Source organism: Theropithecus gelada, chromosome 11, assembly GCF_003255815.1.
Source record: "Theropithecus gelada isolate Dixy chromosome 11, Tgel_1.0, whole genome shotgun sequence".
Lineage (NCBI taxonomy): Eukaryota > Metazoa > Chordata > Mammalia > Primates > Cercopithecidae > Theropithecus > Theropithecus gelada.
Window position 1 is genome coordinate 109,994,633 of NC_037679.1, and position 23,896 is coordinate 110,018,528.

Sequence of the window (23,896 nt, forward strand, 5' to 3'; positions counted from 1 at the left end):
TAAATCCTTTCTGGTCTTTGGGAACCACTCGACTTATTTATCATATGCCACCCATGTGTCAAGTCCTTCGCTTGGAGTTTTAACAAATCTTTTGGGGACATAAACATTTGGACGCATCAGTGGCATTCTGAGTGAAGGGGGTGTACTAAAGGTAGAATGCAGAGTTGCATGGGAGCACAAAGAAGCAAAGGGATGTCTCAACCTGTGAGGTTCAGGGAAGGCTCCCAGAGAAGGTGACATTTGAACTGAGTCTTAAAGGATGAGCAGCAGTTCACTGTTCGGCCAGGCAGGGAAGGGTATTCTTGGTAGAAGGAGCATTCAGCATGCACAGATCCGGAGATAGCCTGGCATAATGTGTCAGGGAACTGCCAGTAGATTAGGAAGGTTGCACCATAGAGGCAGAGGACCGGTGAGGAAGGAGCTGGGGCTTGAGAAGGAGGAAGGGGCCGGATGGTGAAGGAAGTGGCTTGTGTTTGCCTGAGACCCTTCTTCAACAGTGGTGCCAGTGTTTCCAGTGGCGACAGTAGTGGTGAGTTGGGAGTAGAGAAGGGGAAGGACTTCAGGGATGTCCTGTGATCGGTAAAGGACAGCCTCTCAAAGCCTTGCCCCACTGAGTAATAGGCCTACCTCTTTTTTGATCATAGTCAACAATTAGTTGGCAGTAAGCCTTGGAGTTGACATACTCTTTGCTTCACTCATTTTCCTATATCTGCCTGAAACAGTCTTGACCATGAACCCAATCACCATTATCAATCATTTGAGAAAAAAAAAAAAAAAGAGCCTCCTAGGGCTGGGCGCGGTGACTCATGCATAATCCTAGCATTTTGGGAGGGCGACGCAGGTAGATCACTTGAGGTCAGGAGTTTGAGACCAGCCTGGCCAACAGGGTGAAACCCCGTCTCTACTAAAAATACAAAAATTAGCCTGGCATGGTGGTGCACGCCTGTAGCCCTGGCTCCTTGGGAGGCTGAGGCATGAGATCGTTTGAACCCAGGAGGTGGAGGTTGCAGTGAGTCAAGATCGCACCACTGCACTCCAGCCTGGGCGACAGAGAGAAACTGTGTCCCCCCCCACCAAAAAAAAGCCTCTCCTCTGTTTGAGTAGGGGCTGTTTCTTACAGGTCTTAGATAAATTGGGACGAAGTCTAGTGTGTCTGGTCTGATTTTCTCGGGTGCTGCTAGAACAAAAACAGCCCTTGTGTGGGAAAGCAGAGGCAGATTTCATCGGCCTGACCCCAGACTCCCATTTTCTCTGTGAAGTTGGCTCAGCAAACAAGCAAAAAAAACATACAATATCTTTGAGGAGCAGGAGCAGATGGATTGAAATGTTAAAAATCTGGTTTGTTAAATGATTTCAGCTAACAAAATAATTAGAGAGAAAAAGAAGCACCCAAACTCTTTTCCTTCTTCAGTGAAATTTAAATAAGAATATCATTATTAATCACTTAGAGTCCAACTTGCAATTTCTATACCTTTAATACTGATACTTTTAAGAAGAATGAAATGAAAATGAGAGAAAGAACGTCATCTGTAAACATGAGTTTAGATGCAAATACTTAAATTTGTATTGTTACATGATACAGTATGTGATCAGCAGTTTTCTTCATTGCATTATAAAGAGTTCTGTAATTAGTGCATTTTTTCTAATGGATAACTTTTTCTACAGTGCTCTTTTAAGGCTCTTTTAAAAACATGGAATTGCTGGAGAGATATAGAAGTGAGGTTAGTTATAGAAGGTAAATAATGTTCATGTTCAATTTATTGTGAGGCCACCTATGTTATAGGATATTGGTGGATGACGTTGAAATATATGTACCAAACACTGTTTGATGTTAGACACCCAAAGATGGGTAAGATCATGGCTGGCAATGACTAAGTACAACAAATGGTTTCACCAGGAATCCCTGATGAACTGATTACAAGTTCTGTAGTAGAGATCTGTCTAATGTTAGCTCTGTCTAGGGAGCTGACAGTGTTTTCACAACAGCTAATATTTAGACTAGGTCTGAAAGTAGAAATTACAGTTAACCGGAAGAGAAGAGAGAGTAGATCAAGGTAGCAGAGAGCATTTCAGAACAAAAGCAACAGAGATCTCTCCTGAAACTTTAAATAATTTGTTTTTTCTTTTTTTCTAATTTCTGTTATATCAGTCAATGTTGTTATTTCTAATACATTTTGAAAATTTTTTCTTTGAAGAAAGAATGGGCTGTATCCTGTCAGCATGCAGTAGGTATTAATCTTGCCAGTAGTGAGCACAGTTTCTGTAATTCCCACCATTAGTTCACTTAAGTATTTATTAATCATTTGCTCTCCTGGACTGGACACTCACAAATACGTCTTTGCTGTCAGAGGTGAGGTGCGTGGCATGGGTAACACACATTTCCCCAATTGTTAGGCATGTCTGTGTCATGAATCAATACAGGTTCTTCCAGTTCCAAATGTATGGGCTGGTACAGAAGCAATTGTAGTTTTTGCCTTTGAAAGTAATGGCAGTGATTTTGCATGAAGTATGCCTTTTGTTGACTGGGCTTCCATCAACCATGCTGTTTATTTATAGTTGTACAAAAAAGAAACATAAGCTTTAAAAAAAGGTTGATGTCAAGTGAGTGATAAATGTATCCTTTCAAGGACCATGTAAAAATAGGTGACTATATTTAATGAAACTTTAGGCTTCAGAAAGTATTTTTTCTGTCTGTTTTAGACCTTAGCTGGATCTCCAAAATACAAGTGAATCACCCGGCAGTTCTGAGGCGTGCGGAACAAATCCAGGCTCGCAGAACGGTGAAAAAGGAGTGGCAGGTAAGGGTTCTTGAGCATTCTGTGCCTGTATTTTACAATGCATGGTCTCTTCCCTCAAGGCCACAATATTGAATTTCGCTCAAGATGCATCTAAACTTAAAAGATTGCAGCTGTCCATGACTTATTTTAATAATTCATATATGATGATGATGGGTTGGAGAAAGATAACACATTTATCCAAACAAGTTAAAAATCTTATCACTCTTGAGTGGCAAAACCGCAAATGAATTTGAGGCATCTTTATTCATGAGTGAATTAAATGGCATATTTTCTCAACACATTTATTCAGTTTTTTAGACATGCCTTCTTTGGTTGTCTTCTATTTTAATTTTAAAGCCCTAACACCTAAACTTGATGTGTCCACTCTTGAGGCCCTTAGGTTTAAGAGTTGACCTTTCTTGACCATCGTGTTTACCTTACTATTACTTTCCATAAATCATTTTTCAAAACCCAAAAATGATGTTTCGTAGAGTACTTGCGGTCAGCATTTTCTTCTGTGTATCCCAACCAAAGACGTGCTGTGTAAGATTAAAAGGAATTCAGAGTTCATTTCACACGTGAGGCAGAATACTGTGATTGAATCCTTGAGAGTGATAGTTCACATTTTGCTCATCCTTAGAAATATTCTGATTGAAAAGATAAAAGAAAATTCATCAGACTAAGTTGTGAAATATGAATATTGTTTTAAAAATGGAATTGGATTAAATTGAAAAAAAAAAAAAACACCAAAAAACTTGGAAACTTTTAAAAATAATAATCTCATCCCAGATCCCAGAGCGGGAGGTAAAATGTAAGATAGAAACCTTCTTTCGGAGTTCTTCTATGTCAGGGTGGCTCTGATGGGCTCTCCCTTTGGCTGAGATGGAGTAGTCAGAAGTGGGGAGACATGGGCTAATAGGGGTTTCAATGTGGGATGTCTGTGGGAGAAAAACAATGTTTAAGGCCACTCTTCCTCCCTTTTATTTTGGGCAGTGTTCATCTTGTTAGTGGCTCTTGAGCTGTGTTTATATCATATGTCAGAATATTCCATAGAATAGTGTGGGTATAAGATATTAACACCCATACTTGTCTAATGCTTCTCTACTAACCAACTGGGTTGGAGGTTTGTTTGTTTATTTATTTATTAAATTTACTTTGTTTTCACTTTTCTTGAAACCAGGCTGCTTGGCTGCTGAAAGCTGTTACCTTTATAGATCTTACTACACTTTCAGGCGATGATACATCTTCCAACATTCAAAGGCTCTGTTACAAAGCCAAATACCCAATCCGGGAAGATCTCTTAAAAGCTTTAAATATGTATGATAAAGGTAATGTTGTTGGTGTGATCTGTGTGGTGTTTACTGCTTACAATACTGATTACTAGATCTAAGAGGGCTTAAGATACAACTGCTAATGATAGCAGTGATAGAATCCATAATAGAAACTCTTGCTGTGTATACATGGACAGATTCTTCTCTGAAAAACAGCAGGAAGAGAATCTGAGTCTTTTTTTTTTTTTTTAGGTCAGTTCTTTCCATCAATGAATTAAAGTGCTTAGTAGAGAGTGACTTTATTTCTTTTCAGTTCTTCAGTTTTGGGAAATTTCTGTTTAGTGACACTAAAATACTAATTCTGATTCCCTAGCCACACGTGAAAAAGCCAGTCTCATTACTTAATAATCACATCTCATTCATAAAGTATTTTCTGTGAGTATATGAAATACTTTTGAAAATAAAGCGCAAATGCGAAATATAGCCTGCTTGTATATTAGGTTAGATATTTCAAAAAAAGTCATGTTCACTGCCTTAGTATACATGAAAAGAAAGACTTTCCTAAAGTTGCCGTAAGTTTAGGACCTTAGCATTTTGGAGATGTTGGACACCTGTAAGCACTGATTCCCTTGATTTCTAAATAAGGAACCCCACACCTGGAAGGCTAAGCGGGGTTCCCAAGACTACATGTCTTGTTACTTGCTGGGCTGGTTTTGGGAGCCAGGTCTCCTTCCCATGGAGTATGCTTCATGGCCCCCGAGTGCCGATCTGCTGTGAGTGCAACTAGAGACGCTGAATTGGCCCAGTGCAGGTCTTTTGTCCCAAATAAACATGTTTAGGTTTGTAGGTAACATACAAACCTAAACAGCTCTATGGCTTTTGAAAAGTATTTATTATGTTTATTTCGAGTTGGCCATAAAAATACCACCTTATTTATTGCACTCAAAGGTAACAACTTGGTTTAAGGTCTTATGATATTTCTTTGTTTTATAGTGACTATTTGATTTCTAAGTTTTTTAAAATTTATGAACTTACTTCTTAAAATCAGGGCTTCCGTTTCAGATTTTATTATTTCTTTCAAAGTTGGGAACAGGATTAGTTAAATGTCATTTTTGTGGTACCGCCCTCTAAATTTTACTTAATATTTTTCTTCGTGTGTCCTTCTTCAAACTGTCCTTTCTTCAGGTTGTCCTGTGAGAATGCTCTGTAAATACGGATTTTGTTATCTACCTGAAGTATTTTCATTTAGTAATGATCACCAAGTTTACTATTTAGACATTTCTAAAAAACAGTACTATGTTAATCTCAAAGAAGAGTATATCAAACTTGTTTTTATGACTTTAACGATAACAAAATAATCCATGTTGTCAAGAACTAGAAGGGAATGTGGAAAATAAAAATCTTTTAATTTATTGCAGCATGGCGGGGGAATTATTTTTTCTCTCGTTTGATTTTTGCCAGTGTTGCAATATAAATAATAATTAAAAGCATGTTGTGTGAATTGAACTTCATTTAAAGTTGGCTATTCCTATTTTTTCTTGATAGGCATTACTACAGCTGCCGTCTGTGTTTATCCCGCCCGGGTGTGTGATACTGTAAAAGCACTCAAGGCTGCAGGCTGTAATATCCCTGTGGCGTCAGGTAAAATGTGCTGTGGCTTTTGTTGTTATTTTTTAAACATGTTTCCAGTTCTTCATACAGTGGGGTATTATATATAGTTTTGTACTATGATTTAAATTTATGTATTTAATTAGTTGTATTTATTCATGATTTTAGTATGTATTAATTGCTTAGTAAGTGGAAGACATATTTATTCCCAACAATATAGAACTGTATTCCTATCCTTAAGGAAACTCAGTTGGTTTAGGAGGAATAGTCAGGTAAAGAAAAAAATCATAAGGCACGATATATAGTATTTATATATATATATACACACACACACACACACATACTAACACACACGTATGTGTGTTCTGTTTTATATATATATGTGTGTGTATATATATATGTAAAATATAATGAGGATATGCGGACTGGGGATGGTGGCTCACAACTATAATCCCAGCACTTTGGGAGGCCGAAGCAGGGGATCACTTGAGGTCAGGAGTCCAAGACCAGCCTGGCTAACATGGCAAAACCCCATCTCTACTAAAAATACAAAAATTAGCCAGGCTTGGTGGCATTGCCTGTAATCCCAGCTCCTGGGAGGCTGAGGCTGGAGAAAGAATCGCTTGAACCTGGGAGGCAGAGGTTGCAGTGAGCCGAGATCATGCCGCTGCACTCCAGCTTGGGTGATAGACCAAGACTCCATCTCAGAAAAAAAAAAAAAAGGATATGCGCAAAATGCAGTTGCAATTCTGAGCAGGGAATGATATATTCTGCATAGGTTGGTGACACCAAAGTTAGAGAAAGCATCGTCGTGGAGATAATTGCATTGGGTTTTAAGGATGAGGAGGAGTTCACAGTGTTAATAAGGTAGGGAACCGCATTTTAGACAGAGGCACTAGCACGTGTGAAGGCACAAAGCATGTTCAGGGGACTGGAGAAGGTTTGCAATTATTGGCTTCAAAGGCAGGGTTCCGAAGACAGGGCAAAGGGGGAGATACAGGAGTTGAAGCTGGAGAGGGAGATCAGGACAGAATTTCAGAGGGGATCTATGCCATGTGGTGGCATTTGGCCTGAATTCTGATGATAGGGAAGACATTGAAAGGTTAGAGGAGTGACATGATCAGCTTCATGACATAGTAAGTTACCTGATCGTACTGGATAAATTAGAAAAGAGTGAAATGGAGTTAGGGGAGACTTGTCACAGTCCACGTGGGAGCTGATAAGAGCCACACAAAACCTAGAAGATAAAGGAGAGAGTGCATTCAGGAGTCACTGACTTCAGATAGACACAGTAGGACTTGGTATGACAGAAAAGTCTTTAAAGCATTAGTTTGGTAAATATATATCTGTGTGTATATGGATGGATGAATAGACAGATATAAAATTAGATTCTAGTTTTAAGAGATGTTCGAGGAATATCCTGATGCTTTAAAAAGGGAGTCTAGGCCAGGCGTGGTGGCTCACATCTGTAATCCCAGCACTTTGGAAGGCCCAGGCAAGAGGATTGATTAAAGCCGGAAGTTTGAGACCAGCGTGGGCAACAAAGGTCTCTAGAAAAAAATAAAATAAGTAAACATTTAAAAGGAGTTTATAGCTTATTAGGAATATATTAAAACAAACATGGTGCACAGTATTTATATAGGATTGGTTTATGAGGATTCCCGAAGTATTTGGCAGCTACACCTGTGTAGACCTTAATTTTTCATCAGCCTCAGTCAGTACAGTTTTTGCTTTAAACAACAGAGAAACATACTTTCCTCTAAGGTAGCAGACCTAAGGAATTGTTTTTAATTTTTATTTTTTGAGACAGAGGCTCGCTGTGTCACCCAGGCTGGAGTGCAGTGGCACGATCTCGGCTCACTGCAACCTCTGCCTCCTGAGTTCAAGCAGTTCACCTGCCTCAGCCTCCCGAGTAGCTGGGGCTACGGGCGTGCACCACCACACCAGGCTAATTTTTATACTTTTAGTAGAGATGGGGTTTCACCATGTTGGCCAGGCTAGTCTCAGCCTCCTCACCTCGGGTGATCTGCTTGCCTTAACATCCCAAAATGTTGGGATTACAGGCAAGAGCCACCATGCCCAGCCCCAAGGAATTTAATGTCAAGGAAACATGACAGGTTGTATTTAGAAACAGGGATGGAGAGTTAATGATGTGCGTGTGAAAGATGTTACTATTTTTCAAGAGTGTAGTTGTCTTTTGTGTTTTCATTTTCCTCTTATTTACACTTGGCTCTACCCTGCCCCTCCCCCAATTTTGTGGACTAATTAGGTACGTTTTCCTCCTGCATTCTCTTTTCTTTATGCTCATCTGCCAGGCTGGTTGTTTTTAACATAGGCAATGGGAGGAACACATATGACAGTTTGTTTACCACAGCTAAAGAGGTTCATGAGAAAGTTAATCAAGATAAATCAAGGGTAAAAGAGTAAAAATCAAAATAGCTAACTTGATCAAGATTTGGATCCAGAACTAGTGTGCTAGGTAACTAGTGTTCATTAAGACAGGGCTACAACTACTATTTTATGGCTATCACTGTGAAGATAACATTTTTGCTGGTTGCTTAATCCACCTTCATGAGCATCTCTGCAGCATCTTAGTTTCAGGTCTTCCAGAAGATGATAACATTTGTCCTAACACTAATATGAGAGAACATTCTATTTCTTCACACTTATGCATACTATAAGTGATGTTCTTAAGTGTCATTAATGCATTGGTCTTTAAATGCTGATGTTTTGGGGTTTGGAATTCTTTGATGAATTACTGACCAATTGAAATTTGTTTTCCCCTCCCGCACTTCCTTACTTTCCTTCTTCCCTCCTTCCCTCTTTCTTCCTTTCCTTTCTTATCTCTATTAGTGGCCACTGGATTTCCAGCTGGACAGACTCATTTGAAGACACGATTAGAAGAGATCAGATTGGCTGTGGAAGATGGAGCTACAGAAATCGACGTGGTAATTAACAGAAGCCTGGTGCTGACAGGCCAGTGGGAAGGTAGGTGCATGCTCTTACCTAAGAGAGTGTCACCATTCTTCCCTGGTGAATCAGATGATGAGATACGATGTAGTATGTTTTAGAGGTCACTGTTCTAGATGAAAAGTTAGTAGATCAAAGGGTGAATTTAGGAGAAAGCATGACTAAGATTACTCATCCTTGTGCCCCTCATAAATCTAGGCAGTTGCCTACCTACATGAACTTCTCAGATCCTTTTGAGTGCTTAGGTGAATAGTTGCTTCCATGCAATAGATTCATAACTTTTAAAACAATTTTACCAACATGCTTTTTCTTTAGAAGGGAAAAGTTACTACTATTCTGTACTGTTTTGTTACTCAATATGTACTTCACTCTAGGCAAGTCTTTTATGCAAAGTTTATTGGAATGTATTGGAGGAAACTTCCCTTTTTTATGTTAATTTTTGCAGTCTTTGAAGATATGGGATTATTTAGTTGACTAAGTTTATTTTTACTTCTTGCTTTCTTATACATAGCTCTGATGACTATCATGAGATTAATGATTCACTGTCACATCAGAATACAATAAGACATTGCCCTTTCCAGCAACAAGCTTTTGTTTTTTTAAGTAGATATTAAAGAATCAAATAGATTTTACCTCTGTCTTAAATACATTTTGTATACTAAAGATGAGGTCATTGGTAGCTAGAAAAGTAAAATTCTCTCTTTCAAAAAAGTCATTATAATAAATAGTTTAACCAAATTTTTTTTTTTTTCTTTTTTGAGACGGAGTCTTGCTCTGTTGCCCAGGCTGGAGTGCAGTGGCGCAATCTCGGCTCACTGCAAGCTCTGACTCCCTGGTTAACGCCATTCTCCCGCCTCAGTCTCCCGAGTAGCTGGGACTACAGGCGCCCGCCACCACGCCTGGCTCATTTATTGTATTTTTAATAGAGACGGGGTTTCACCGTGTTAGCCAGGATAGTCTCGATCTCCTGACCTCGTGATCCGCCCTCCTCGGCCTCCCAAAGTGCTGGGATTACAGGCGTGAGCCACCGCGCCCGGCCTAACCAAAAATTTTTAATGATATCACAAGTGAAAGCTAGGATAATATATTGTCTCTTTATATGTGTGTATATCAAAAGGCATATTTTATACTAATTATGGAGACTATACCTACTCACTGTTTAAAAACAAAAATCCCCACTAGTCATAAAGGAAGTGGATATTCCTTGTAATCTCACTCCCTTGAAATAACCCCTGGTAACACTGCAGGGTGTAACTTTCCACACTTCTCTACATAGCATGCTATCCCCACACTCTTTTAAAGTTTAAATAAGAGATAGGATCTTATCTCTTATTTAACCTGCTTATTGGACTTGCCTATATCTCATGGGTATTTTCCTGTGACTCTTTCTATTCATCTATATCTGTAAAGCCTTTGTTTGTCTATTTGTGAAGCCTAATTCCATTGATTGTCAATTATGAATTGCTTTTGGTTATGAAGTAGCAAACGTTCAGTCAGTGGTTTAAACCCTCAGTATTTACTCTCTTATATAAAGTCCAGAGGTAGGTATTTCAGGGGTGTGTGGCAGCTCCACAAAGTTCTTGGAGACCCGGTCTACGTTTATATTCCAGTTCCAAAGCACGTGGCTTTTGCTCTTAATATCAAGAGCACTTCATTGTCTGAGATGGCTTCTGAAGCTCCAGCCCCTTACACTCATTTTTTAGATCACAGGAAAGAAAGGCTTTTCACATCAAGTCTCACACAACACCTTTGCTTATTACACCTTTGCCCGTTGGCCTGAGCTGAGTGACGTGGCCATTTTTGGCTTCAAGTAAGCTGGAAAATAGAGTTTTTAGCTTGGAATATTAGCTACTTTGCTGTACATTCCCATTTCCATTACCTTCACCCCTCCGCTCCCCAAGTTCCCCATTAATACTCATCAACATTTATAATTCTTGCCAGGTTTAAATTCTTGACAGTTCACAAATATCTTTTTGTATTTTGTGTTCCTTTTTTATGATTGTTCATGTGTGTGTTTTAGCCAATTACAATCATTCTTATAAGGCATATTTTAAATAGATGTCTCTGTTCCTATATATTAATTTTGCTTATCTGCTTTTAGTCACAGATTTCACTAAGATTTAAGGCTAGAGTAAAATGAAAAAGTGAGTAAGCACAGTATTTAAAACAAATCTGGCAATAAAGTTTATGTGATTTAGTTGTATATAAACCTATGTGTCCTTTATATCTTAAGCAATTGTAGGTATAGAAATAGAGTTTATAACTTACACCTTTTATTAAGCAGTTGTGGATATAGAAATATGGTTTATATTATGCTACTAATTGGAAAATAAAATACAATAGGAGATGGGTTTTTATGCAATTGACTGCCTCTTAATGAACTAGGAATGGTTGTTTTTAAGAACTGATAATTTCCCAATAACAGGCATTTATGCAAAATATAATGACACATCTTTGTCCTGGACCATACTTTTATATTAACTCTTTTTCTGGTGTTAATAACCTCTCAACCCAAACAAATTGAAAAGGAACATTAATACTAGAAATTTAATTCTAAATAGAAACCTGAAATGATTTAGGACTTTTCACTGCAATATTTTGTCTTAATTTTGATTCTCAATTTAATTGCATATTGTATTTTTCTGTGTCATGTTTTAATATTAGCTGTTTATTAAAATATGAACGTAAACGAATGTCTTGGAATTTGTGGATGGAAATGTCTATCAAGCAATTGCATTTTTAAATCTAGGGCCCTCTCCCTTGTGCAGTGAGGTTTGTGGGATTCTTGGTAAAGCACAATAGAAAGAACCTCATTTAATTTCATTTTTTAAGTTCTGGGGGACATGTGCCGAATGTGCAGATTTGTCGCATAGGTAAACGTGTGCCATGGTGGTTTGCTCCACCTATCAACCCATCACCTAGGTAGGTATTAAGTGCCGCATGCATTAACTATTTTCCCTAATGCACTGCCTGCCTCCACCCTCCCCCGACAGGCCCCACTGTGTGTTGTTCCCCTCCCTGGGTCTATGTGTTCTCATTAAGAACCCCATTTTTTAAACCTGGCCCTTTAGAGTGGTCTTAACCATTTCTCATGGACATGAGAGTCCACAGTTTAGGGTATGAACTAGTGGAGACTGGAGTTTGGGGGTGAGGGAGGTCTCATATTCCTCTCTGAGTTCTCCTTAGTGACCATTTAAAATGTCCACTTCCCTGAAATTTCTTACTTTTCTACCCTCTTTGAAGTTCCTTCACTGTTAGCATGTGAACTACCTGCTACTTCTCAGAGAAAATAAAACCATCAGACAGGAGCTCCCTCCAGGTCCTTGTATCAGAGCTGCTTTTCTTTGCTTCTTCCTTTGCTCCTTCCTCATAAATTCAGTTCCTCCACTGTGCTGTGGCTCTCATCTCCCCCTGCATTTTCAGAAGCCCTGCTCTATCCATTGGGCATTCTTTCTCTTGTGTCATCAGCCTCTCTCTGCCAGTTCATTGCCATTAAGCATTTAGACATACTCAAGCTTTTCTTAGCCATTTACGAAAGAACCCACATGCTGGCTTTCCCTTACCTTCATCCCCAGCAACGTCCTCCTTTCTTCTCTTCCCTTCATGACTAAAATTCTGAAAAGAAGACCCGGTGCGGTGGCTCACACCTATAATCCCAGCACTTTGGGAGGCCTCATCCCCTTTTGCTCTGCGCCGCCCTAAGTTCTGTTTCCGCAGCGACACTCGGGGGCAGGGCGGCTTCCTCACTTGAGGTCGGGAGTTCGAAACCAGCCTGGCCAACATGGCAAAACCCTGTCTCTACTAAAAATACAAAAATTCGTTGGGTATGGTGGCACATACCTGTAATCCCAGCTACTCTGGAGGTTGAGGTGAGCGAATTGCTTGAACCTGGGAGGCAGAAGTTGCAGTGAGCCGAGATTGTGCCAATGCACTGCAGCCTGAGGGACAGAGTGAGATTCCGTCTAAAAAAAAAAATTTGTTTTGAAAAGAGTTTATTTGTTTGTCTTGAGAAGTTCAAACTAATATACTAATGACCTCTCATCTCATTTTGTCCAGGTCATACTCCCTAGTTGTTTATTTAGCATTACCATGCAACATATGACACAGCAGACTGTTCCTTCCTTCTGGTAACACTTTCTTGTCATGGCTTTGGTGACTACATTCCTGAGGTCTTCTTTTCTGTTTCTGATTACCCCTGCGTCTCATTTGCAAGCTCCTCCACCTCCTCTGTAATCTCAGATTCTGAGAACCATGGACACAGAACTGTGGTTCTCAGAGTCTGTCCCAGTGCGACTTTTCTGCAACCTTGGTGTACTTTCCTTTGGAAACGTCATGTCCTTGCTGATTTAAGTTACATTCCTTATGGCAAAGACAACCAAACCTCCTGAGTACCAGGACCACCTGGACCCAGGGCCACCTACTCCAGAACCCGTATTCCGTTGTATCACTATACCATGTTGCATTTCACCCATCATTTACATATAAGTAGACATTCAAAATCACTGAACTTTGATGAAATCAGAGAAATCTAGCTATTTTAGAAATAAATCTATTAGGCCAGGCACAGTGGCTTATGCCTGTAATCCTAGCACTCTGGGAGGCTGAGGCAGGCAGATCACTTGAGCCCAGGAGTTCAAGACCAGTCTGGACAAATGGCAAAACCCCATCTCTGAAAAAAAAAAAATTGCAAAAATTAGCCTGGCGTGGTGGTATGTGCCTGTAGTCCCAGCTACTCAGGGTTGGGGCTGAGGTGGGAGGATTCCTTGAGCCTGGGAGGCAGAGGTTTCAGTGAGCCATGATTATGCCACTACACTCATAAACCACTGTGTGTGGCCTAATAGATTTATTTCTAAAATAGACTGAGCAAGAGAGTGAGACCCTGTCTCAAAAACAAAAAACAAAAAACTATTAAAAAATATTTTCATTTCCCTGACTTTCTTAACAATTTTTATTAAATACAATTCCATTTTTTATTGATTGTTCCAAACTGTTTTGTTACTGATTATATTATCCCAGAATACAGTGATGCTTTCAGGGTCCAGTGAAATCTCTGAGATGATTGGCCTCATAGCTCACAGTCCAGACTCTTTTTTGATCTATGTATCTTCTTATTTGTTACTGTTTTTTTGCCTGCTCCTTAGTAGTTAAGCTTTTTACTGTTAGGTCATGTTGAGCTCGTGATGGCACACTGTCCTTCCCTGACAGTCCTTCTGTCACTCCTGTCCAGCTGGACATGGAAATGTGGACAACTGCATTTCTCACTTATCACCATAGTTTTAAACAAATAGGGTGTGGCATGTATTGTTGATTCTCAAAATTATAATACCTCACAAACATTTTCAAATGATTTGCCCCAGCTGCTTTCCTGACAGAATCTAGCATATCCGCCTGGGCATTTGTGATGAAAGAATTGAGGTGTGTATGTGAGGGAGGACTAGGCTCCTAAATGGGGAAAATCTCTCCAGGTGATTTTGTTCCCCTTCCCCACCAGTCCCAGGTCCTTATTAAGAAGTACTAACTCAGGACTCTTTCTTCTTCTTCTTCTTTTTTTTTTTTTTTTTTTTTTGACATAATTCCAGTTCTTAGTTGCATATACTTTAGGTGCCAGATAATGGAAGCATTGTTGAATTTACATACAGCAATGTATGTAAATTCATACATTGAATACATTCATATATTGTATGTTTTATTTTATTACTAGTACTAATTTAATTTTTATACAGTTATTTGTATTTATATTTATATACAATTAATAAATTATCAATAAATATTTAACAATAAATTATTAATAAATCAATAAATATATTTATAATATATTTATATATAAATATATTTATATATAAAACTATATAAATATATTTATATATAAATATATTTATATATAAAACTATATAAATATATTTATAAATATATTTATATACAATTAATTGTATTTCCTATATGTTTCTATGCCTTTAGCCTGGATCTGTAGTTAGCTGTAAACAGGAGAGTTTGATGAATAAAGTGTTAGCCCAGTGAATTTAGCTAAGAAATGCATCTGCTTTCTGTGCTCTTGAGAAAAGAAGGCTTTCCTCTCCCTGGGATGGCTGTGCTCTCTGATAAAGATAGCATCCAAATGGGGGCATCACCCAGCCAGCCAGCCAGGCCACCCAGTCATTGCTGATGTCACAGTCAGACCCAGAACAAATGCACTGTGAGAGGACAGTACTGGGAAAGCAGGAATAGTTGAAAGTTGCATCTTTGCATTTAGACAGATCTTGGTTGGAATCTTGGCTCTATTGTTTACTCTTGGACAGGTTCTTCTCTGTGTTTTCTGTTCCTTCTATGTAAAATGGAGATAATGACATCTACTTCACAGGGTTACAATAGGGAAGAAATTAGATAATGTATGTAAAATGATCGTCCTGTTGCTTGACCCAGATGAAGCCCTCCTTGCTAGCTGCAATGTTGCCTTCTCCTTCTCCTTCCTCCTGCCCCTGTTGATGGTCTGTTATCAAGGGAAGTGACACATAGCACATGTGTTAAGTGAATAAAGTGGAACTCTAAAGACTTGGGTTTTAGTCTTTATGATTTTGATAATTTATACCTAGACCTTGGGTAAACACTTCACTTCTCTCTGCTTCCATGTAAATGTTACAAATTAGGGGATAGGACATAATGATTTCTACAACCCTTTAGAACTATAATGATCTTTGATTTTATATTTAGTGTTTTCATTTTCAGTGAATATTATTCCCACGATTTGTACATGTAATACAATATTTCTTAATGGTGGTGGTGAAGTTGACATATAAGGTGCATTCCTTAAACAGTTCTTTGAAGAAAGCATTCAACAGAAGTGGTTCATCATCTCATAAATCTTATTGAGCAGGTTTTAAAAATTGATTAATTTCCGTGCTCTGTAAATATACAGAGGTGTTCATTTTACTTTTTAAATGACTTTTTCTGTTGCATCTGTTTACCTAACATATTTACCAGTGACAGGGAAATGCTGTCAGATTGCACCTTGTTCAGGAATCTAGCTCCATGAGCTGAGGACCTGGAGCTGGCTTTACTAGCTTTGGGAGACTGATTCCATACTGGAGCACCAGCAGGTGTCATTCCAAAGGTGGCTAGGATTGTCTGATATTCTGCAGCATCTCATGTTCAGTGAGCAATTGGAAGTACCTTTTGTCTCCTGTATCCAGAGCCTCATGTACTTTTCATCTCCTTCAATTGTTTACCCCTGAATTGCTATCTTAAATCTGGCCTGTGAAGTACATACCTCATGGCTATCAAACATTTTAGGATAAGAAAATGAAATATCGGCACCAAAGTCACATTATTTTTCATTTTCTTATATGAAGAGAATCCTAAAGACCTTGAATCTGTGCAGTAATCTATTTTTCTTATTTGCTGATTTTTACACAAGAAGGATGGTAGAAAGAACATCTCATATAAATTGGTATATTTCTTTTATAGAGTGTTAATCATATTTTATTAGAAAAGTAGTTTCTAAATCTATAGACACTTTTTGGGGAGGAATTACATAATCTATAATTTGTGGTTTCTCTGTTTTAGGAGTTGTATATAACAGAAATTCTGGAAATACGACAACTGTATACTTTTATGGGTTTTATTTTTATGCTACAATTCTTCAAAACTTTAGATACTATTGATAAAAATGTGCATCTTATCTCTTGTAGGTTATTATTATATCTGGTGTGTTAGCTTTTCTCTGCCTTAGTCTCACAAGATTAATTAGTTGCCTTGGTGAATGAAACTGTTCTTGAACATTTTGTGACTTCTTTAGTTTAAAAGGTGGCTGTACAATTTTATATTAAGTGTTTTATTGTACATATAATTATCTTAAGAGTTATTTTCAGGCCATTCTTGTGCAGTGTTGAACATCTTTCTGATACTCAAAAAATAATTGCTTAGATATGTTCGTTAACAATTATTTTTTAAGTGCCTTTGAATAGCAGGAAATATAAAAGGAAATATACTTTTTGACTTTTAGATAGGAAACAGTCTTTAAACACTTGGATTCTTACTTAAATCATAATTTTAAACATATAAGTTTTAGTAACAGAGTTTTTGTTGTCTGGAGCAGTGCTTTTCCAGAATACTTAGCAGATTGCCAGCTGCTTCAAAATTGAGAAGATACTTTCCTTTCAGGTGGACCCTAGAGAGAAGAAAGTTAATTTTATTTATTTATTTATAAGTGTTTTTAGCTTTTTGAGAGTTTTAAAATTTTCATGTCCTTTTAAAAAATATACCATTCTATTTTTTAAAATAGTGTTAAGAATGATCTCATTAAAAAAACTGAAAAAAAAAAAAACAGGTGCACCCACATTTCCAACTCCATCTCCCCTTTCAGATTGTTCAAGATGTATACATGTTGATTGTTTATCTGTAGACCTAGTTCTTTCCATGTTGTTATCAGAGGTTGACACCAAATTACCAAGTAGATATTTTTCCTTTGATTTAAATTTAGATTCCATTCCAGCAAAGCAACACGAAAAAACCTAATGTCTAGTTTTAGCTTCTGGTGATTAGGTTCTCCAGGTAAGAAGTGAAAATGGAGACTAAATGGTGTTACCATCTTTATTCAGAAAGTCATTATTTTCAGCAAAATGGGACCAAGGCAAAAAAATCCAGGTTGCAAGACTTGGAAAAACGAGTGTCCACCCCATGGGACATTTACAGATTGATCACTATGACAGCAGCTCTTTCTAGAGGTAATACTGTTGTCATTAGGTTGTGATAATTCTCCAGAGACTCCAACAGCCCCATATTGAGAACATCTGGAAATTGTTCAGATGACACAAATTTTTGTTTTCTGTTGTTAAGGCTTCCATGGTGCCTTTCTGTGGCATCTGCCATTGGTTTTCTTTTTCTTTTTTTTTTTTTTCGTTTTTTCAAACCTCCTTTCAAATCAGGAAATTAAAATACAAGATTATTTTCCTCACCTATGCTCCTAGGCTCTTGTCTTGATACCCAGTGTTATGAAATCTATCAGGTAAACTGCTGGCCAACTGGGATGTCTGCTGAAATTTCTGGAGGTGGAATAGCAAATGAGTTCATCCAGCAAAGAGAGCATCTGAAGGTCCATGAGTCTTGTCAAGAAAACACAAAGTCCCACACATAAGACAGGGATGGGGAGTTTTTCGTCACTGAAGAGGCCATCTTTAGATGTCAACTCTTTTTTTTTCTTGAGATGGAGTTTCGTTCTTGTTGCCCAGGCAGGAGTGCAATGGCACGATCTCGGCTCACTGCAGTCTCCGCCTCCCAGGTTCTAGAGATTCTCCTTCCTCAGCCTCCAGGGTAGCTGGAATTACAAGTGTCCACCACCATGCCCGGCTAATTTTTTTGTTTTTTTAATAGAGATGGCATTTCTCCATGTTGGCCAGGCTGGTCTCGAACTCCTGACCTCAGGTAATCCACCCGCCTCGGCCTCCCAGAGTGCTGGGATTATAGGCGTGAGCCACTGTACCCGGCCAGATCTCAACTCTTAAAGAAAATTCAGGAACCACTGCTAAAATGAACAAGGCCAGCAGATTTCGGAGTACAGTCAGTCTTCAGTGAGGGCAGATGTTTCCTAATTAAATTCCTGAATTTCTTTTTGGCTTCTGTCTTTTCTTCATTATCAAAGTACCAAACAGTATAGCACATCTGGTCTCATAGGAAGACAGCACCTCGTGTGGGTTCCTGCAGTCTAACCAGAACAGGAGTTTTTCACAAATGGCCTCCACATCTGCCATGAGCGATTTCTCCTCTGGAAATAGCCATAGGATCCTACCGTGTAGCCTGGTATCCCAATTCTTGTTCAGACAGTGGATGTAGGCGATGCAGCAGCCATTGTTGTTGGGGTTGTCCGCATGATGAATGTAACCTATTCCATTTTTAAGATAGCAAGCCACCATTGCCTTGGACCTCTCCTTCACATAGTATTTTCCCGGTGGCTCCTGCACTAGAGGACCAGCCTGTCAATGAGGGACAGGAGGAAGCTAATGGCCTTGCAGCCCTTCTTGTTGCTCCCAGTCTACATGAACTGGTCACCCACAGTTCACCTTTTGGAGACGCTGCACACAGCCCAGCCAGCTGGCTGTCCCGCAGGGCCCCCTTGCAATGCAGCTGCTTAATGTGCTCCTGGATGCAGTTGCCCACCACCTCCTTGCCCAGGAAGATTTGCAGGTTGCAGGAACTGACCTTCTGCAGACAGGGCATGATGTATACTCTAGGGAAAATTTCTCCAATTCCTGCCTCATGATGTGTCCCGGGGTGTTTCACGCACAGGGCAGAAGTCGGGGACCCCCAGCATGCACCCAGAGAGGGAACGATGTATGCAATGTGAAGCCAAGGCGTGGGGAGCGGGGCCATGGTCCCGAGCCACTGCAGTCAGTACCAGGGACAGGGGAAGGTTGCTCACAACTCTCAGGAGAAGGGATCTGCGTTCAGGGACCAGTGGGAGAGTGGTGCAGGACTCCACGATCTAGTGCTGGACTTGCAAGTTAATCTTAAATAGAGAAAACTAAAATGCTATAGATGCAAGTTCTGCTGGCGTGCGGGGACAGCATTGCAGAAGGTAGGGCAGGTTGTCAATCTGATTGGATGCTGTTTCAAACATGCAGTCTGACCCCTTTGCCTCCTCTCCAGCCCTTGGATCCACACTGATGCACACAGACCTTTCTGAGTGTGGCCGAGTGCTCTGAGTTCTGTCAGTGAGTACTCCACTGACACAGCCTCCCTTGTTTTTCAGCTGGGAACGACAGGCAGAGGTCAGGTTATGACTTCTACTTCTCAGTGTGGCAGTAGTAGGAGGGATGTGGGGAGACAAACAGGAGACAACTCTTCTGCTAGTTGTGCCACTATATTGATTAAGCATCTGCAATGTAATATATCCTGGGTTTCTAGCACGCCCACTTTCACTACCCCTGAAAACCTCATTATAAGTGAAAACATTTATTAATAGGTTTTTAATGGGACATCACTATGCCAGCCACTTCTCTGGTGTATGTGTTTTGTTAAATTTTGCATTATTCTGACCACTTTGCAGTTGTGGTATTGGAATTCCATTTTCATTTGTCAGGCACCTTTGATAATAGCCTACCAAATTATTATTTTTCTACTACATGGCAAGAATTGCTTTTTTTTTTTAAAATAGAGAATTTCCAGTTTTCATAAGGTTTGAAGTTTTAACAACAGACATATATTACATGTGGATATGTAAGCAGAAAAAATAGTAAAGGCTCTGGAGAATAAGGTCGTGATGGTTGCAGATATTTAACTGTGAGGACATTTACTGAAGTCTTACTTGTAATAGCAAAAAATCTGGAACCTTAAGTATCCAATAGGAAAATGATTGAATAAATTTTTTATGTCCATGTGATGGAATATTGTGCAGCCATTAATAATAGCTCCATAGACCTGTATTTATTAACATAGAAATATGTCAGGGATATATTGAAGGAAAAAAGCATGTTACAGAATAATATGTACCATATATAATCACTTCTTTTTAAAGTCATAGAAGTCATAGAGTGATTGATAGTCTAAAAAGCCCTCCTGTAAGAAAAATATCTGGATGCTAAATTACAGCAAACATATCAAATTATTTTTTAACTTTTATTTTTGAATGATTTTAAACTTACAAAAAAGTTGTAAAATTGGTACACAAGACTACAGTTTTATCACTGAGATTCCCCAGTTATAAAGTGCTATCCCATTTACTTTTTTTGACTTATTTCCTCCATGATGTGTGTACATACATATATAAATGACCTATTACATACATATTTTTCTGAACCATTAGGGAACAAGTTGCAGACCTGTTCACCTGTTACCCTTAAATACTTCAGTGTGTGTTTCCTGAAAACAAGGACAAGGACACTCTTGAACCAAGCCACAGTAGTGGATCAAAATCAGGAAATTAACATTGATAACCATATGGCCATTAAATCTACAGAGTATTCAGATTTTGCAGATTGTCCCAATAGTGTTGTTTATTAGGTCTAGGATCAGTTGTTTCATATTTCTTTAATATTCTTTAACCTAAGAATACTAAGAACAGTCCTCAGTCTTTCCTTGTCTTCGACGATTACGGGCCTGTTATTTTTGTAAAATATACCTCAGTTTGGGTTTGTTTGGTATTTTCTCACAATTAGATTCAGGTTATACATTTTTGGCAGGCGTACCATGGAACTTTTGCTCTGTTCTTCTCAGTGCATTATTTCAGGAGTCACAGGATGTTAATTTGTACCATTATTGATGATGTTCCTTTTTTTACTTGGCAAAGATGGTTTCTGCCAAGTTTCTCCATTGTAAAATTAATAAGTATTTTGCATTTTAATAAGTAATTAATACAGATTATGAATGGAGATATTTTGAGACTATGTTAATATCCTTTTCCTCATCTAACTTTTATTCACTCTTTTAGCATCCATTGATGATTTTTCAGCTATTACTTTGATTTTCTAATTCTGTCATTTCTTCTATACTTATGAGTTGGCATTACCAAATCTGGGCATGATGTGGAACCCTAGAAAGCCAGATGTGGTATTGACATCCCTCCCTCCCTTCTTCCCTCTGTCCTTACTGGTCTCTCTTCTTCCCTCCCTTCCTTCCTGTTTGTGAGAACTCATTGATTCTTATTTTACTCAATTGGTTATAATCCTTTACCATCATTATTTATTTTGATATTCAGATAGTCCCAGATTTGGCCAGTGGGCGTGTAACTGCTCACTGGGTTCACCTTGCCTGCTGCCTACAGAGAGCCAGTTTCTCAAGACAGGGAATTACAGTAGAGAAAGAGTAGTTCATGCTGAGCCAGCTGTATGGCAGACCAGAATTTTATTCTTACTCAAGTCAGTCTCCCCGAGCATTTGGGGATCAGTTTTTAAGGACAACTTGGTGGGTTGTCAGTGATCCAGGAATGCTAATTGGTTGGGTAGGAGATGGAATCCTAGGGAATTGAACCTGTCCTCTTGTGCTCAGTTAGTTTCTGGGTAGGGGCCACAAGGTCGAATGAGCCAGTTTATCAATTTGGGTGGTGCCAGCTGATCCATCAAGTGCAGGGCCTGCAAAATATCTCCAGCACTGATCTTAGGAGCAGTTTAGGGAGGGTTGGAATCTTGCAGCCCCCAGCTGCACGACTCTTAAGCCATAATTTCTAATCTTGTTAGTTCTACAAAGGCAGTCTAGTCCCCAGGCAGGAAGGAGGTTTGTTTTGGGAAAGCGCTGTTATTATCTTGTTTTAAACCATGAACTATCAACTAAGTTCCTCCCAAAGTTAGTTCAGCCTGTGCCCAGGAAGGACCAAGGACAGCTTAAAGGTGAGAAACAAGATGGAGTCAGTCAGGTTAGATCTCTTTTACTGTCTCAGTCATAATTTTGCAAAGACGATTTCAGGAGCTGCTTCAAACTGGCTCCTCTATCCTTTTTATGTTCCCATCATTCTTTAGAAACTTCCTTGCTTTCTTGTAATAGATGTTTCAGGTGTATCTTTGACTTTGTCTGCTCCAGCTTTGGAATCAGTCATTTCTCCAAGGAGCTCTTCCTCTTCTTATTGATTAATTGTATTTAGAAACCAAGATCTGGCTGCTAGGTATAACTCATTGCTATTCGGATGTTATTTTTCTAGGCCCTCTTATCAGACAGATCTAGTAAATACATGAACGTACACACATACACAGCACACACATAGAAACACACATTCATTTATATTTGTTTATCTGTATGTCAGTCTATAAATCTGTCTTAGAACTTACCACTTCACACTGATAACCTCTATTACACTCCAGCATTGCATGGTTTATTCTTACTTTCCCCTTCCATATTTATACCCCTTCTTCTTGTCAGTGAGAAATCTTGCTCCCATTATCCATTATCTTCAGTATATTCATCTTTTTGATCAATATTTACCTAGTTGATCAATTGCTTTGTATTTGACAATCTGAGGAGCCTACGGGTTATCTTCCTGGCTCTACTTACCACGTCCTCCCCAACCCCTAGAATTTTCAGTCCTCGCTGATAAGGACTTTCACTTTCCCCAGAGCTGACTGCACGTCCTCCTCACCTTGCCTCCACCCTGATGTGGCAACATGCAGGCTAAGAATTTCTCTAGGCCCCAGTGACATGGGGGCTAGGTTTCTCTTCACCTGCTTGGCAGTATGTGACTTGAGAAAATCCCTGCTCCCTCTTGTCTGTGGTTGAGAGCTCCCAAAGACAGAGTTCAGAATCATCTTTCTAAATCAACAAGAGGCTCTTTCATTTTAGTTATAACAGCTTAAACTTTTAGAGTAAGTCAACGTTTACCATCATTTTACATGTGCTTATTATTAAAGGTGGATCTGAAGGAAAAATGATTATCTTCCTAACCATTTTAATACTTTTATATTTATTGGCAGAATTTGAGAAGGGTTTGAGCTATAAAAGTAAAGCTCTTCTGTCTAATCTTGAGGAGAAAAATGAATCTTGGAGAGGTTCAGTAACTTTCCCAAGTAACACAACTAATCAGCGGCCAAGCAAGGGCTGAAAAGTCCTGATTGAAAAATGCGAACTCTACTGTAGCACCATACTCTTGTTTTCTTCCCATCCAGGGGAGCTAAAAGAGCAATTTATAGATCATTTTTAGTGTATTATACAAAATGAAGTATCTTAGGTTTCTGAATTACCTTGGAACTTTTCATTTTATGCAGCTTTTTTACCCTAGAAGCATGAAAACCAGGTCTTAGGATTATAATGCCCATCTGTCAAGTGAGTAGTTTGAACTGGAAGGGAATTGACATCCCTTTGGGTTCTGAGTTTTGACGACTCTGTGGCTCGAAGCACTGCAGTGTATTTCCCTGAGAATATGTTGTAATTACAGTGAGTGTGCCTGTGCATGCATGTGTGTTATGTGTGCTGGAATAGAGGCAGAAAATTTTGAGGAAATACAGTTTTATTCCACGTATGAAGGCATGACGAGTCCTTTCTGTAAGATTTGGGGCAGGTCATTCATCTCTCCATGTCTCACTTTTCCTTTTGAGATGGAGTTTCGCTCTTGTTGCCCAGGCTGGAGTGCAATTGTGCAATCTTGGCTCACTGCAACCTCTGTCTCCTGGGTTCAAGCAGTCCTCCTGCTTCAGCCTCTCTAGTAACTGGGATTATAAGTGTCCACCACCACGCCCTGCTCATTTTTTGTACTTTTTTAGTAGAGAAGGGGGTTCACCAGGTTGGCCAGGCTGGTCTCGAACTCCTGACCTCAGGTGATCCACCTGCCTCAGTCTCCCAAAGTGCTGGGATTACAGG

General features: G+C 39.1%; 1 protein-coding gene across 5 annotated transcripts in view; it reads left to right on the forward strand.

The window, feature by feature from the left end:
- DERA (deoxyribose-phosphate aldolase) overlaps window positions 1-23,896 on the forward strand; it is a 128,945-nt gene that overhangs the window by 35,666 nt on the left and 69,383 nt on the right. For all 5 annotated transcript variants that reach the window (XM_025401814.1, XM_025401816.1, XM_025401818.1 and 2 more), the window contains 4 exons: window positions 2,701-2,798; window positions 3,958-4,105; window positions 5,594-5,689; window positions 8,510-8,644. In XM_025401814.1, coding sequence (XP_025257599.1) covers window positions 2,701-2,798; window positions 3,958-4,105; window positions 5,594-5,689; window positions 8,510-8,644 — 477 coding nt within the window. The remainder of the gene's footprint in view (window positions 1-2,700; window positions 2,799-3,957; window positions 4,106-5,593; window positions 5,690-8,509; window positions 8,645-23,896) is intronic.